This window comes from Tupaia chinensis, unplaced genomic scaffold, assembly GCF_000334495.1.
Source record: "Tupaia chinensis unplaced genomic scaffold, TupChi_1.0 Scaffold000573_1, whole genome shotgun sequence".
Taxonomy (NCBI): domain Eukaryota; kingdom Metazoa; phylum Chordata; class Mammalia; order Scandentia; family Tupaiidae; genus Tupaia; species Tupaia belangeri.
This window is the reverse complement of record NW_006160087.1, coordinates 1494475-1510092: the sequence shown is the minus strand read 5'-3', so window position 1 is coordinate 1510092 and position 15618 is coordinate 1494475. Positions and strand designations below refer to the sequence as shown.

The window sequence follows — 15618 nt, the reverse complement described above, 5'->3', positions numbered from 1 at the left end:
CAAATCTACAGACAAAGACAAGATACTAAAATTGGCAAGAGAGAAACGTCAGGTTACGTATAAAGGTTATCCAATCAGGCTAGCCTCAGACCTCTCATCAGAAACAATGCGAGCAAGGAAAGAATGGGAAAATATATTCAAAGTGTTAAGTGAAAAACAATTTCAACCACGAATACTATACCCAGCAAGATTATCTTTCATATGGAAAGAAAGGATAAAAACATTCTCAGATAAACAAGACCTGAAAGAATTTGCCAATAGCATATCCACTCTTCAAGAAGTTCTGAAAGGAGTGCTCTACCAGGAAAATTAAAGACACATACAGAAATAAGAGAACAAAAGGCAACCAAAAAATGACCAATGTAATGCTATGGACAAGAAATATCAATAATAATGTTGAATGTTAACTTCCAGGATTCAAATGGAAAGACTGAGCCACAGAAACACTGCGTATTCAATAGAAGAAAGAGAAGAAAGTTTGAACACAAGAACGAACTGGTGAAAGAGAATTTTATGACTTTTGAGTGAAACATTACTAATTTTTTTTTAAACTATGCTTTGTTTTCCCTATTTAAGTATTTTATTTTCTTTTGAGTTGTTGATAGGTTCAGCAATTTGTTAAATATTTTTCTTGTTTGTTTCTTTTCTTTCTTTCTGACCCCTCTGGAATTCGAAAATATTTGGGAGTATTCTTACTCTGTGCCAAAGGGTTATCTGCATAAGTTCAGTAATGCTTGTTCCATTGAATCCAAAATTGGAAATACTCATTATTGGACAGGGCTTTGACTGAAAGGTCATATCTGAAGATTAATCAGAAAACTATGGAACTAAGGTGAATCTCAAGTAAGCCAACAGAAACTCTTAGAAAAATGGCCTGGTGCCATAAATAGTTCTGCCTGGCAGAGAGGATTAGAGGAGATATATGAAAGCATTTGTAACATAAAATAACCTGGACTTTTCTAGCCAGCATTGTAATCAGTAGAGATTGCAAGGGAGCAACCACACCAGAAAATTATCTTGAGAAAGACTTTGAAGGAAGAAAAAGAGACTGATCTTTGCTAGCAGGTGGTCTATCACAGAGTTCTCGGTAGGCAGGGCTGAATTGAGAAGGTTGATGTGTGACTAGTGTGGTGGGCTTTTGCTTTTCAACAATTTGAGTAGTTGACATGTAAATATTTTCTCAAAAATATTTAAAGCCATACTGTCTCTGTTGTTATAGTCACAAACAAAATTATACAAAATTGTAAGAAATATTTTGAAAATTATCTTTAAAATTCAGTATTTTAAAATTTTGAAAGTTGTTTATTAACTGTCAAGAACTATGGAGTATGAGCTAAATTTTTTTGATATGTAAAGTAAATGTTTGTGGAAAAATTTAAAAATAAATAAATTTAAAAAAATTAAAAAGAAAATGTAATTTTACATAACATATATGTGTGCACACATATATTAGACTGTCAGGAGAGTCATGATGTATTTTTTGGTTTTTCTATGCAAGAATACATCATGACTTTTCCAACAACCTGATACACACACACACACACATATGTCTTATACATAAATGTGTTTTTTTAATATATATTTTATAAATAGAGAATGAAGAAATGGGGGACAGAGGTCTGGGGCAACTTGGAGGGATCTCTGTGTGGGTGCTGTTTATCAAGATTAAAATATGCATAATGTGTTACTCCGGTTTGGTGGAAGAGTTTTTCTTTGTCTGATGATTAAATTTAGACCCGTGTAAAAGATGTTTAAGCTCAGGTAAAAGGTAGCAAAATAAAATTTGGGATGGGTTCAATATGTGCCTCTTTGGACTGCTCTAGACTCAAAGCCTCAAAGGGATAGCAGCAGGGTCCTGCCCCTGGGAATCATATTCTTCTGTTCCTTTGCCCCATTCTGGCCCCAGCTCAGCCGTCACTGCTGGCCTCCCACCCTGGAGGGGTTTGCCAATGGGCACACTCACCCAGGCAGATGGGTGGCTTGCCCGTCCAGCTGCCATCTGCTTTGCAGGTGCGGTGCTCGGAGCCACCCTTGAGGGAGAAGCCCTCCTGGCAGGAGTAGATGAGCGTGTAGCCCATGGAGGGCAAGTCCAGGGCCCCGACGTTGGCATGGGTGGGCGTCTCTGGCTGCTTGCAGTGGTGGGCTGGATGAGAGGAAAGGCTTTGTTGGATCTGAGGAGACTGGCGTCTTCAGGGCGCCTTTAAACCATTCTCCCTTCGAGGCCCGTTCGTGCCCAGCATCCTCCTCCCTAACCGCCTGGCCCAGCCCCGAGCTCCACGGCTACAGAAGTGGCCAAGATGGAGATCATGTGACTCCTGGCTCGGTCAGCCTTGGGGAACCTAGGCCTGCAGCACTTCTGCCCAGGGAAGAAGGCGTAATTATGGTTCAAAATCTGATATCTCCATCTGAGGCCTGGCCTTGTTAGTTTTTGCTGCCACTGGGAAGTTTTTCTAAGACAGGGCTTATCTTCAAGTATCAGAAAGGTTTTTTATGTAGACATGTCTTCTGTGAGGCCAAAGGACAGGGGTGAGGTCCCTGACAGCACTCAGGCATGCTCCAGCTGCCTGCTGGGAGACAGCGTGGTGCCCAAAGGAGTTCCCTGGGGCTGCAGGTGAAGCCAGCACTCACGGACACAGTCAGGTGGGGTTCCGCTCCAGGTCAGGTTGGGCAGGCAGGTCCTGGTGGTGGAGCCCTGAAGCAGGTAACCCTTCTGACAACGGAAGAGCACGGTGCTTCCCACCTGTGGCAAGAACAGAAGGTCCCGTCATCCCCTCCCACCAGCCATGCTTCCTGCACCTGTTCCTTGACTGCCTGCTTTCCTAGGACCCAGTTCCCATCTACACTCTGCCTGTGTCTACGATGCCGTCTCCTGCTTCTCTGTCCGTTTAGGTCCTGTTTACCCTTTGGGAAAGCTGATGTCCTGACTCTTCCACTGGCCTCACCCAGCCCCTGGAGCCAGATGGATGCTCTTTGGACATCTACAGTGCTGTGTAGCCAGAGCACCTGATTCAGAATCAGACCATGGGCCTGAGTTCTGGCTTCCTCATGTACCCACTGAGTAACAGGCCACGTGGAACTCTCTGAACCTTAGTGTTTAAGTGGGGATGACCATCCCTGCCACAACTACACTGGAACGCATGGCACTCGGCTGTGATGGTGGGCTTGATGGAATTGTGCAAAATGTGAAGAATAGTGCAAAAGAAAATTGTTCCTTGAGCGTGTGACCGTTTCTTCTATGAAACTACACATTCCTTAGGGATGGAAGACTTGTCTTCTCTATGGATGTGGCCCCATAGAATCAGCACTGGGCTTTGTAAATCCTGCTGACCAGAACTGCTACCCTCCCGCTGTCTGTCCCTCAGCTCAGCTGTGTTCTCCATCTCTACCCTCTGATAGGCCCTCACCACCCTACTCAACACCCTGCAACCACCAACTCCATCTCTCCATTTCCAACTGACTTAGTGTACCGCAGCCAGATCAGTTTCCTGCATTGCAACTCCGACTGTGCCACTTCCCAGCCCAGCGCTCCCGCGCCCCTCTTACCTCCTGGAGCAAATTCAAGGGCAATGAGAAATACTTAGCTTCTATTCTCTTTGTTCACGCCCAACCTGTTCCTCTCTTCAAATTCATCATTTGATTCAGCAAATGGTCCTTTTATCCACCCAAGTTGCATGCATTAAAAACCCCAAGTCATGTTGGTTGCTTTGACTCCTTCCATCCAACCACTCACAAGTCCTGGTTTTACCCACAAACTGTATCCCGAGCTCCACTCCACAGTCACGTTTCACCTGGCGAAGGGCGTCTATTCATACGCCCCTGCTATTCACTCTCTACTGAGCAGCCTGAGTAACTTTTCAAACGATGAATCTGATTGAGTCACCTACAAATGACTGTTAGAATCAAATCCCAAATACTTATGGCCTTGAGGTCCTGTATGATCTGGCCTATGACTTTTTCTTTGCAAAAATTATTACCGGTTGAGTATCCCTATTCTGAAATGTTTGAGAGTGGAAGTGTTTCGATTTTGGATTTTTTGAATTTCAGAATATTTGCATCTACATAATGAGATCTCTTGGGGAAAGAACCCAAGACTAAATACAGAATTTATTTATGTTTCATAGATACCTTGTCCATGTAGCCTGAAGGTAATTTTACACCATATTTCTGTACTGCAGCATTTTGACTATACCAATCACGTGAGGTCAGGTGTGGAATTTTTCACTTGTGGCATCGTGGTGGTGCTCTAAAAGTTTTAGATTTTGGAGCATTTCAGAGTTCAGATTTTCAGATTAGGGATGTTGAACCTAATCTAAAATTTTGATGTCTACAAAAGAATATACAGACCAAATACAAGTAAAAAGTGTACTTAATAGGGACCAGCAGTTAGCATAAAGGCTATGTTGCTGGACTCCCGTGTAGTCGACCACGGTTCGAGTCCCAGACCTGGTGGCTTAAACTCACGCCAGGTGCATTTGTGTGTATACCCAAAATCCCAAGAGGAGAATGGAGGAGAAGGAATTGTGGCGTGACCATCCCCCCTGGGGGGTGATTTCTCACTTTCTGTCTCTCTGTCTCTCTCTGTCTTTTTGGCGAGCGCATGTGCCCTATAGCAAAAATCTCTCTCTCTCAAAAAAAAGTGTACTTAATAATAAAACAGACGTCTTAAATAGGGCTACCATGGAACCCAATAGCTAGAACATTCTGGATACATTTGTAACCACCTGGGTCTGGGTGCCCCTTCCCTACTCTATTTCTCAGCTCTTCTCAGTGGTAATTTAATGTTTTAAATTTCTTTGTCCTGTTAAAAAACAATTCTGCGGGAACAGCAGTTGGTGTAATGACTATGTCGCTGGACTCCCATGTAGTCAACCGTGGTTCGTGTCCCGGACCCAGTGGCTTAAACTCATGCAGAGTGCATGTGCGTGCCCAAGATCCCAAGAGGAGAATGGAGGAGAAGGAATTGTGGCGTGACCATCCCCCCTGGGGGGTGATTTCTCGCTTTCTGTCTCTCTGCCTCTCTTTGTCTGTCTTGTGAGAGCACGCACCCTATAGCGAAAACCTCTCAAAAAAAAAAAAAAGTTCTGTAACATGTGTACAAATATGTCTCCAAACAATTTAATACATTTTTTTTTTACTGGCTTTAATCTTCGGAAAAATAGTGTCATACGACCTTGGTCATTCAATGGATGTTTCTGAGATTCATTCTCGTCACGTAGAGGTGCAGTTCAGTCATTCTCACTGCGTCTAATAATCTGCCCCGTGATGATACCACGTGTATTTTTCATCACTCGGTAACGTGTGCATGAGTGTCTCTGGGATGTGCCACCCGCAGTGGGACTTTTGGTCTGAGGGTGTGGGGATGTTTACCTTTACAAGCCAGTGTCAAGGTGTCTTCGAACTTAGCCTAGCTCTTGTTTTTTTTTTTTTCCTGAGAGATTTTTGCCATAGGGTGCGTGCGCTCGCCAGACAGACAGAGACATAGAGACAGAAAGCGAGAAATCACCCCCCAGAGGGGATGGTCATGATGCAATCCCTTCTCCTCCATTCTCCTCTTGGGATCTTGGGCACGCATGCACACGTGCCCGGCGTGAGTTTTAAGCCACCGGGTCCGGGACGTGAACTACGGTCGACTACGTGGGAGTCCAGCGACATAGCCATTACGCTAACTACTGGTTCCCGCCTAGCTCTTGTTAATGGTAAGAAAAACTGTATTTATGCCATAAAGATGTACAACGATTAAATGCAAATAAGAGATTATAAAAAAAATCTATTAAGGAAAAAGCAAGCAAGCAAGAGAGAACTTAGCCTCTCTCTGACTGCACCCCCATGTGCCTGCTGGCAGCTCTCCCCTCTGAACTCCCGCCTGCAATGTACTTCCCTGCCTCAGTGCCTTTGCACTGGCCACTCCTTCCGCCAGGCATGTCACCCAGCTCCAGACTGCGCGGGCCCTTTTCATCATGGAGACTTAGAAGGGCTCTTCCCTAACCACCCTTCCTAAAATGGCAATCCCTGTCCACACACTGTGTGGCGCTGAGAGCTCGCGGAGGTGACCTGGTTGGCTTGCCTGGTTACTGTCACCAGCCCGGCAGCTCGGCTAGAGCAGGCACCTAACCTGTCCTGTGCCCGCTGCATTCCTAGCACCGAGAACAGTTCCTGGCTGTAAACATTTGCCGAATGCGTACAGGCCTGGTCCTGTCTGACCGCATTACCTGGTAGCCCTGGGAACTGTTCTGTATCCCGAACTGCGGCACGCCAGGGTCTGCGCATGTGGTCAGAGTTGGGTCTGGATTGCCAAAACAGAAAACAGATCACGCCGTCACTGATGCGTGCACAGTGTCAGCTCACTGGGGGCAGACGTAGGGAAGAAAAGGGAGCCGCGTCCTGACCCCCCGCCTTCTGAGCCGGCCACCTGTCACACCCCTGGCTGCCTCCCGGGTCCCTGGAGCACACAGGCTCTGGCTACCCCGCATCCCCTCTGCGATGCGGAGAGGAGGAGGGCCTGTTCCTCTTTGCAGATGGGACCCACCGGAGTCAAGGAACAAAGTCCGCATCTCGGGCCGGCTGGGACCCTCTCCACTACAGACCTCTCACCTATGCAACTGGGCTGCGTGCCACTCCACGTCCCATCCGACTGGCAAAATCTCCGTGGAGAGCCCACCAGCACCAGAGGCGGATGGCAGGAGTAGGAGACAGACGACCTGTAGGAGAAGCCTCGGTCCTCTCTCCTCCCGCGGGGTGGGACGCCAGGATCTCCGCAGAACACCGCTGGCAAGACAAAGGGCGAAGGCAAGGCTGAGTCGCCTGCTTTTACATTTCGTTTTAAAGTTTTCTTTCTTTGCCTCTTTTGAGAGAGAAAGAGAGAGGGAGAGGGAGAGACAGCGCCCGACAGTCATGATGCCATGATCATGGGCAGGGGCACGCCTGGTGCTCAGGGAGGTCTCTGTGTGTGTGCTGGGAACCCGTCCCGGTGACTCCGCTTTGCAGAGTGCTGCCTTCCCACTGCCCCCGTCCGGCCTGCTAAGTCGCTTCCGCGAGCCTGCTCTGCCGCCCTGGCCCGGCCTTGTCCTCTGCATGGGTTCCCTCCCAGCTGCACTTGAACTTTGAGAACTGGGTGGCCCCAGGTGCGTGTTTCCACCTGCTCCGTGCTGCTGTGCGTGTTTCCGCTGCCTTTCCACAGAGGCTCACTAGTAATGGGGTGGCTTGCAGGATGCGTGTCACGATGGGGACAGAGAAGCTGCCATCACAGTACCGTGGTCCGTTCTCCACTGCCAGGCCCCTTTCCTCTACATGCTGATGTACGCAGACGGGCCTTGGCTGGCTTCTACGTTAACTCGGACATGGCTTCAAGACTCGTCCTCTCAGTGGTACCCTGCGGCCCTCATCCTCGTCTTTGGCATCATTATGGCTGGCGACACCATGTTGCAACAGGTACTCACACCGTAGTCACATTTAACATATCCTTTATATGCAGTATTTTCTAGTTACATATGTTTCTTCCACATATATTAGTTTCCTCTGAGAATCTCCTAGAAGTACTGTCTTCAGAGGTTTGAACAGTATTTGTGACTCAGAGTGCACTGCCACGTTCTCCCCAAGGGCTGTGCGTTCACGTGGTGAGAAGTGGTTCATGAGCACGCCCTCTGTCCTCGGTTAACATCAGAGAGTATCATGGAAGAGTGACAAGGGCCAAGCTCCCCTTGACTTCACTTCAAGCCTCACTTTGTGGTGTGTGTGTGTGTGTGTGTGTGTGTATGTATTGAGTTGTGAGGTTCAAAAGCATATGTAAAATTTTGTGGATACTGGACCTTAATTAAGCCTATGCCCTGGGACAGGGCAATCAGAACTTAGAAGTCAAGTTGGCCAGGACCAGCAGATGGTGTAATGGTTATGTTGCTGGATCCCCATTTAGTTGACCGTGGCTCAGGTCTTGGACCTGGCAGCTTAAAACTCACGCCGGGCGCGTGTGCATGTGTGCCCAAGTCCCAAGAGGAGAATGGAGGAGAAGGGATGGTGGCATGGCCATCCCTCCTGGGGGTGATTTCTCATTTTCTTTCCATCTCTCTGGCATGCACGCGTTCTATAGCAAAAAAAATTAAAAAAAAAAAAAAAGAAACTGAGTTGGCCACAAATTACTGTATCCAAAAAAAAGAAAACTCAGAAAACAAGAGGAAAATGTGGCCGACAAGGGAAGAGCAGCCCTGCCTTCCTTACAAGCAACGTGGTGCCCAGTAATGAGAGGTCATTTAAAACTCCCTAGGATGGCGACTACTTAAAAATATTGGCAAAAGCCACTGCGGCAGGGCCAGATGCTGGTGGTGAGGCAGTAACACAACTGGACCCACTTCAGAGGTCCCTGGCTGTGTCCCTTGGCCTCCCTGTACAAGCTGGGCTCACGCTCTGGGCTGGCTGGACTGTCGCGTGACGGTCCTGCTGGGGGTGGTTCGCTCCTTTTCTCTCATGGAAGAAGTGAATAAATAAACGTTTTTAAAAGTGTGATTTTTAATTTAAAACTTAAAAAAATTAATGACAGAGTGTGTGCATGTGCACATGAAAGCGAGAGAGGAAAGTGACAGAAATAGAGAGAGGGAGAGAGGGGAGGAGCATTCTCCACAGGGCTGGTCACGCCAGGCCTCCTTCCTCCAATCCTCTGCTCATGCATCTGGGCACTCACACGAGTGGCCACCATCTGAGGTTCAGCTTATCTTGAGCAGGGCATTACTGCTGTGTCACAGAACTGGGTCAACTTTAAAAACATTACCTACAAAGTTTAGAAATGTACACTGTTGAGGAGGGCATAGAGTAAGAGACATGACCATGGCTGGAGAGGACATCAGCTGGGACACTCTCTTGAGAAGACAGTTTGGCCACATGGGCTAAGGACGCAGAATTCTGCCTCTTGGCCCAGAATTCTGACTCCCAGCATCGCAGGAGGAAGAGCAGAGAAAGGCTATTTTCAGGACGTGCACATGCTGCAAGGCAAAACATCTCGAGGAAAAAAAAGAAAATGACGTGGGCCAGCCTGTGGTGGGTAAGCGGCTGGATCCCAACGGCAGACTCTGTGCTTTGAGTCCCGGATGCCATGGGTGTGAGATACATGCTGGGCACGTGTGCATGTGTGCCCAACATCCTGAAAAGAGGAAGAGATGGAGGAGAAGGGATGGCCAAGTAACCGTGCCCCGTGGGTGCTTTCTCACCCTGCCCTCCCCCCATGCACCCTCTGGCAAGTTGAAAACCACGTGTGCACCAGTAGGCATTGATAGTGAAAGTGTGAACGTGAAGGCTCTGGTGTGCTCGCAATGAACACGCGTCATCAGAAGTGCGGCCAGCATGGCCCAGTGCCAGTGCTAGGCGACGCTACACACAGTGCTGTGTATGCAAACGCGCAGGACCCGTAACCCATCGCTGAGCTGATTACGATCCAGTCAGGAGCTAACTGTGGTTCTCTCTGAGAAGTGGGAATCCAGATGAGTTTTCTTCATCCTGAAAAGAGGAAGAGATGGAGGAGAAGGGATGGCCAAGTAACCGTGCCCCGTGGGTGCTTTCTCACCCTGCCCTCCCCCCATGCACCCTCTGGCAAGTTGAAAACCACGTGTGCACCAGTAGGCATTGATAGTGAAAGTGTGAACGTGAAGGCTCTGGTGTGCTCGCAATGAACACGCGTCATCAGAAGTGCGGCCAGCATGGCCCAGTGCCAGTGCTAGGCGACGCTACACACAGTGCTGTGTATGCAAACGCGCAGGACCCGTAACCCATCGCTGAGCTGATTACGATCCAGTCAGGAGCTAACTGTGGTTCTCTCTGAGAAGTGGGAATCCAGATGAGTTTTCTTCTCCTTTGCATTTCCGGAGTAGTACAAGTGGTTTTTTGTTTTGTTTTGTTTTTCAGTGACCATAATCCATCATTAAAAAGCAATCCAGGTACTTCTCAAGAGGAAACGCAGGTTACTGGGTCCAGCCTCATGTGCTCCTGGGGCATGTGAAGACCCGAGCTTAACGCTGCTCTAGAAGCCGCTGGCCCGGTGTCCGCTGCTGGGCTGTGACCGAGGCTCTGCTCAGACTCCCAAACTGAAGCAAATTTCCACAGTCACCCAAACAATATGATGAGAACCAGGATATTTTCTGCAGAATTATTAGTAGATAATGCCATGTAGAAAGAAAAACGGGCCCCACCGTTTGACAAGGCATGGGCAAACAGAAACCATCCTGAACCGGCTGATGGGTGTGACAAGAGCACGTGACCTGCCTGCTCCGGATGCTCAGTGAGGAGCACATCCTGGAATGGACCTCAGGACACCACGGGGCCAGGTGGGTAGGTAGTGAAGTCTGTCACCAGAAACTTGGGGCCCAGCAATCTCCTCCACGCCGGGCATTTTCTGCAGACAGGCGAGTTTCCAGCATGGCTGCCCTCATGTCCTGGCTACCGTCCCACCCAGTTAATGCCTCAGGTCAAGAAACCCCACGCCTAACTCTGGCTTAATTTTCTTCTGCTGAGACGCCAGTGTTGGTGGCCGGCTCTGGTAAGATATTCTGCGTTCCGTCTTTGCTCTGCCTTTCCTCTCCAGTCAGGTCTTTGACCAGGTACTCCCTGGCTTGGGGCGGAGTCCGCCAACCCTTGGCCTGGTAGCAGGGAGGGCAGGGAGGTGTCACTGCAGAGGATGTGACCAAAGGCCTCGGGAGCGACTTACGGAAACACTGGGGCAGCTCTCCGGTCCAGGATCCGTTTCCCTCGCAGGTGAGCATCGCGGGCAGGGACAGCCGGTAGCCCTCCAGGCAGGCGTAAGTCACGCTCGAGCCCCACGTGAAGTCGGAGCCCACCACCTTCCCGTTGGGGATGAGCGGAGGCGGCCTGCACATGATAGCTGGGGAGACAGGGCAGTGAGCGCTGTTCTGCCGGGAGGCCAGCCCCAGGCGCCCCACTGATGCTACGGCTGGCCGCACCTGCTGGGAGAACCCGGAAGGACCCCCCTTACTGCGGGAGTGCCGACCTTGCTGCATCTCACAAGGGCCTCTCTCAGGAGGGACGGCCCAGCCCTCCATGTTCAAGGGCCGGGCTCGCCCTGGTGACTTCCCTCCTGGCTCCTGCTCAGGAACAGCCTCACCCTGTACACTTCCCAACACCCTGCCGCTTCCTAGACGTTCAAGGCCCACGTGTCCCTGCGGGTCTCCCTCGGCCCTCTGCGCACTCCACAGCCCTCGGACGCACCTTTGCAGACAGGCTTGGTGCCGTTCCACGTCCGGTCCTTGGTGCAGCTCAGCACAGACCCCTTGTGTGACTCCATCGTGTGGCCAGGGACACACTGGTACGTCACGGTTTTGTTGTACCTGAAGTCGTCACCCAACCGGAGGCCGTTGGCGGGAACCCCAGGGTCGCCGCAGTTTATGACTAGGACGAGAGATGCAGCCTAGCTGGCTCCCAGCCAGACCCCCTTTCTCCTCGGCATCCCGGACCACCCCGTCTCTCCCTGCACGCCTCCAAGAAGGGACACCCTGTCTCGTCACAGGCTCCCAGGTGCACTGACCATCCCGAGGTGTGTGCAGTCAAATCTCCTCGCCCACGCCGTCCTTACACACCCCGGCAGCTGGGCTATGAACGCCATGCTCTGAGAGGGCGTGCCCAGAGCAGGCTGCTCCTCACTGAGGCTGGGGCCCCCGGGGGAGAGGGTTTCCAGATGGAACAACCTATCGTGCCTTAATGGGCCACAGGAGACTGTTGGTCTGCCGAGAGGCGCATCTTACACCCTGTCCTGCCTACACAGCCTTCTCTGCAGGCTGATCACTCGAGAAGGGTCTCATGACCCACGTGACAGTCTGACCTCTGTTATGGAACCGGGATGGTTAGTGAGCTCTGGCTTCAGAGCAAGAACGAACTTGGCAAAGGGCTTTTCACGGGTGCTACCACGGACTGTGACTTGGAAGGAAGAATGCGCTTAGATTCCTTTATGCCTTCTCTTCCCTCCATCTGGTCCCATAGTGACTAACTTTCCAAGGAAAAGGGCCTGGGACTCCCCTGGAGAGGAGCCAGAGAGGGGGCAGTGAGGCAATGCCATGCTCAAACAGGCGAGGGTGGGGACAGATCCAAAGAAGAGGGGAAATAACCAAGAGGCTGGACGGCGGCCGCAGTGGAGTGGAGAGCGGGAATCAGACCGTCCCGGGGCTCTGCTCTCAGCGAGAACGGGAAAGCCCGAGAAGTGGCCAACATATACTCTCGTATATAAGATGTGGCTAGGAGTGGCTACTTGGGGAGTGGGGGTGAGACTCAAATGGCATGTGCCCCGGCACGGAGCCCCACGGCTGTCACCCAGTACATGTGCGGTAAACAGAGCCGTCCGTGGGACCCTCGCTCAAGGTCAAGGCTCACCAATCCAGCGGCCTTCCCAGTCCCCCACAGACAGCCTTCTTCTTCCGCCAGGGCCACCATGTGCCACGAAGCCCAGCGGCCTGTGCTCTCACCTGTGCACTCGGGGTCACTGCCTGTCCAGGTGCCGTTGACGGAGCAGTGCCGGCTGAGCAGGCCTGTGGCGTAGTGGCCTTCCCGGCACTCGTAGACGATGGAGCTGGAGAACACCAGGCCGTCACTGAACAAGACGCGGGCATTGCTCGGTGTCCCGGGGTTCCCGCAGGAGATCACTAGGAAGCCAAACGAGCACATTATTCCCCCGGGCAATGGCAGGTGCCCCTGGGGACGGAGCTCTGCCCACGGGAGACCCCATGCTGCTCCGGGACCCTGAGGGTGGAGACAGTCTCCTGCTGCTCTTATGCCTGGTCATCTCACCCCTAGGAGGGAAGGAAAGAGCTGTATAAAATTAAAAAACACTTCTAAAAACATTTATTTTGAAAGCAAAAAGATCATATTCATCTTAACCTACCTGGAATTTTAAGCAATTAATTTCTTACTATCATCAAATATCCAATCACTACTTAAAAATCTTCTTTCAGAGTGTTTTCTCTTTTTTTTTTTTTTTTTTTTTTTTTTTAGTTTTTGCCATAGGGCATGTGTGCTCACCAGAGACAGAGAAAGAGAGAGAGAAAGTGAGAAATCACCCCCTGGGGGGATGGCCACACCACAATCCCTTCTCCTCCATTCTCTTGGGATTTCATGCAGGCACACACATGCACCTGGTGTGTGTGTGTGCGTGTTCAATTACAATTGATTTGTTTGAATCGAGAACCAAATAAAGCTCACGCCTGACATTCAGTTAGCAGAGCTCTAAGACTCTTCGAATCCTGTAGTTCGTTTGTCCCGTGGAATTTCCTGCTTCCTGGATTTTGCCACCGGCACCAGGGCAATCTCATGTAATGTCCCCTGGGGTTCCTGTAACCAAGCTCCACCTTTGGTGACACACGTCATGGGTGGTGGGTATTTCCTCCTGCACTAGGTCAGGAGGCTCAGAACGTCTGTCTGTCTCTGCTCATGAGGCCGAGGCTGACTCAGTTTTACCTTGAGTGGCTTATAGCAGTAACTGGTGACCACTGAAGAGAATTATTATTTCATTAGGGGTTGGAAATGATGATGTTTTAATTCTAGCATTTTTTTCCTGCATTTGCTGGAGTTCTTTAGTGAAGAACATTCCCATCATCGAATATTTGTTTACCCTGAAATACAGTTCATGCAGGAAGGCTGGATAATACTTGTACTTTTTTTGTTTTTTAATCAGACAACAGAATAATTCTCTAGCAAGCTCCAAAGATGATCAAGTTTATTTAAGAATCACTTCAAACTCATGAATTTAAATTTATTTACGGCGTTGCCATCCATTGCTGGTATTATTCTTATTTATACTCTAATCTTCCCATCTTCGGGAGTGTGTTCAGGTTGGCTCCTGAGCTTGTTTGCCGTTGTCTCTGGCAGACTCCATGTTGGACAGACAAGATGGTCCATGTTCATCTGGGGTATAACCCGGCCCAGACCCGCAGTCAGCCACTTCCCCAAAGAGTGCCGGTTGTTTCTAATGGAGAACAGACTTAGAAACTACCACGAGGTGCTAATTCTATGCACTGCTCTGAGCTGGTCACTGAGTTTAGACAGAGCTGGGGGACCAGCAGATGGTGTAACGGTTATAGTGCTGGACTCACACATGGCCGACTGCAGTTTGAGTCTTCGACCCAGTGACTTAAAACTCACACCAGGCTTGTGTGTGTGTGTGTGTGTGTGTGTGTGTGTGTGTGTGTGCCCAAACTCCCAAGAGGTGAGTGGAGAAGGGACTACGGTGTGGCCGTCCCTCCTGGGGAAGAGTTTTCACTTTCTGTCTGCCTGTCTCTTTCTTTACCTAGTGCACTAGGAAAAATCTCGCTCTTGAAAAAAAAAAATAAAAAACTGGAAAAACAACTTTTTAAAATGGAAAATACTATGAGCTTATACTGATATTACTAACTCAAATGTAGGATTAAGGGATTTTCCTGAAGTTTTACTTTTATATCTTTTATGCTAAAAAATCTTAGCTCTTAATGATGATAAATAAATTTTATTTGCTTTATCCATACATTATGGCATACATATTTTATAGTTTCAAATACTAATGCCAATTTTATTACCCATAATATGACGGTTGAGAACCATCGAAGATTTCCTCGCAGTTCCCTATGTCCTTATGAGGCATACCACAGCTCATTCTATTCTTTTCAAGTCATTTGAGATAATTCCTTGGGTTATTGAATCACCATCTTGACACACAGTTAGGTTCATCTGTCCATGAGAGTTTTGGTTTTAGAGACTGCATGGTGCTTTGATTTAATTTGATTTTGTGAGGATGTGCAACATTTACATAGTCCCAACACGAAGATCTACCTATTTATTCATGTACAACACCACAGCTAGGCCGTGCTGCCCATGACTCACACACAACACCACAGCTAGGCCGTGCTGCCCATGACTCACACACAACACCACAGCTAGGCCGTGCTGCCCATGACTCATACACAACACCACAGCTGGGCCGGGCTGCCCATGACTCATACACACAACACCACAGCTGGGCCGTGCTGCTCATGACTCACACAACACCACAGCTGGGCCGGGCTGCCCATGACTCACACACAACACCACGGCTAGGCCGTGCAGCCCATGACTCACACACAACACCACAGCTGGGCCATGCTGCCCGCTCATTCGACAGCTCTTTGTGCAGCACAGGACACAACAACAAGCAAGCTGTCCCCTCAGCTAATCTGAAGAAACCTAGCCATGAGCAGGTGGACAAACCAAAGCATGACAATATGGGTCGCCCGAAAGCTTGTGGAAATGCGTATTATGAAAAACCATACATGGATTTCATGCTTTCTTTTGGCACCAAAATAAAGTCGTCCTTTCTTCTATTTCCCGTGAACTTTTTGAAGTCCCCTTCTGTTATACTTGGAGGGGAAAAATCACCAAGAATGGAGCAGCTCATAGGCGCTGGAGGTGAGAACTGGGAGAGCCTGCAGGGTCAGGCAGGAGCCGGCCAGGGAGGGCATTGGAGCCATGACAGGTGCGCACACACTCACACACACACCCATTTAGCAAGCATTCACTTCCCAGCTGGAACTCACCAGCCCCGTTCTGTTCCCTGGTGCCGGACTGTCCGAGTGGCATGGGACGGGCCTGGCTCACGGTGGCGATGAGAGGACCTGCTGTCTTCCTGCT

The 15618-nt window shown here is 49.6% G+C and overlaps 1 protein-coding gene across 1 annotated transcript in view; it reads right to left on the bottom strand.

The window, feature by feature from the left end:
* The window catches only part of CSMD2 (CUB and Sushi multiple domains 2), a 565338-nt gene that overhangs the window by 23145 nt on the left and 526575 nt on the right, over positions 1–15618 (bottom strand). Inside the window, 7 exon segments of the mRNA XM_027775561.1 lie at positions 1964–2143; positions 2629–2740; positions 6210–6283; positions 6592–6765; positions 10685–10858; positions 11203–11382; positions 12450–12626. Coding sequence (XP_027631362.1) covers positions 1964–2143; positions 2629–2740; positions 6210–6283; positions 6592–6765; positions 10685–10858; positions 11203–11382; positions 12450–12626 — 1071 coding nt within the window.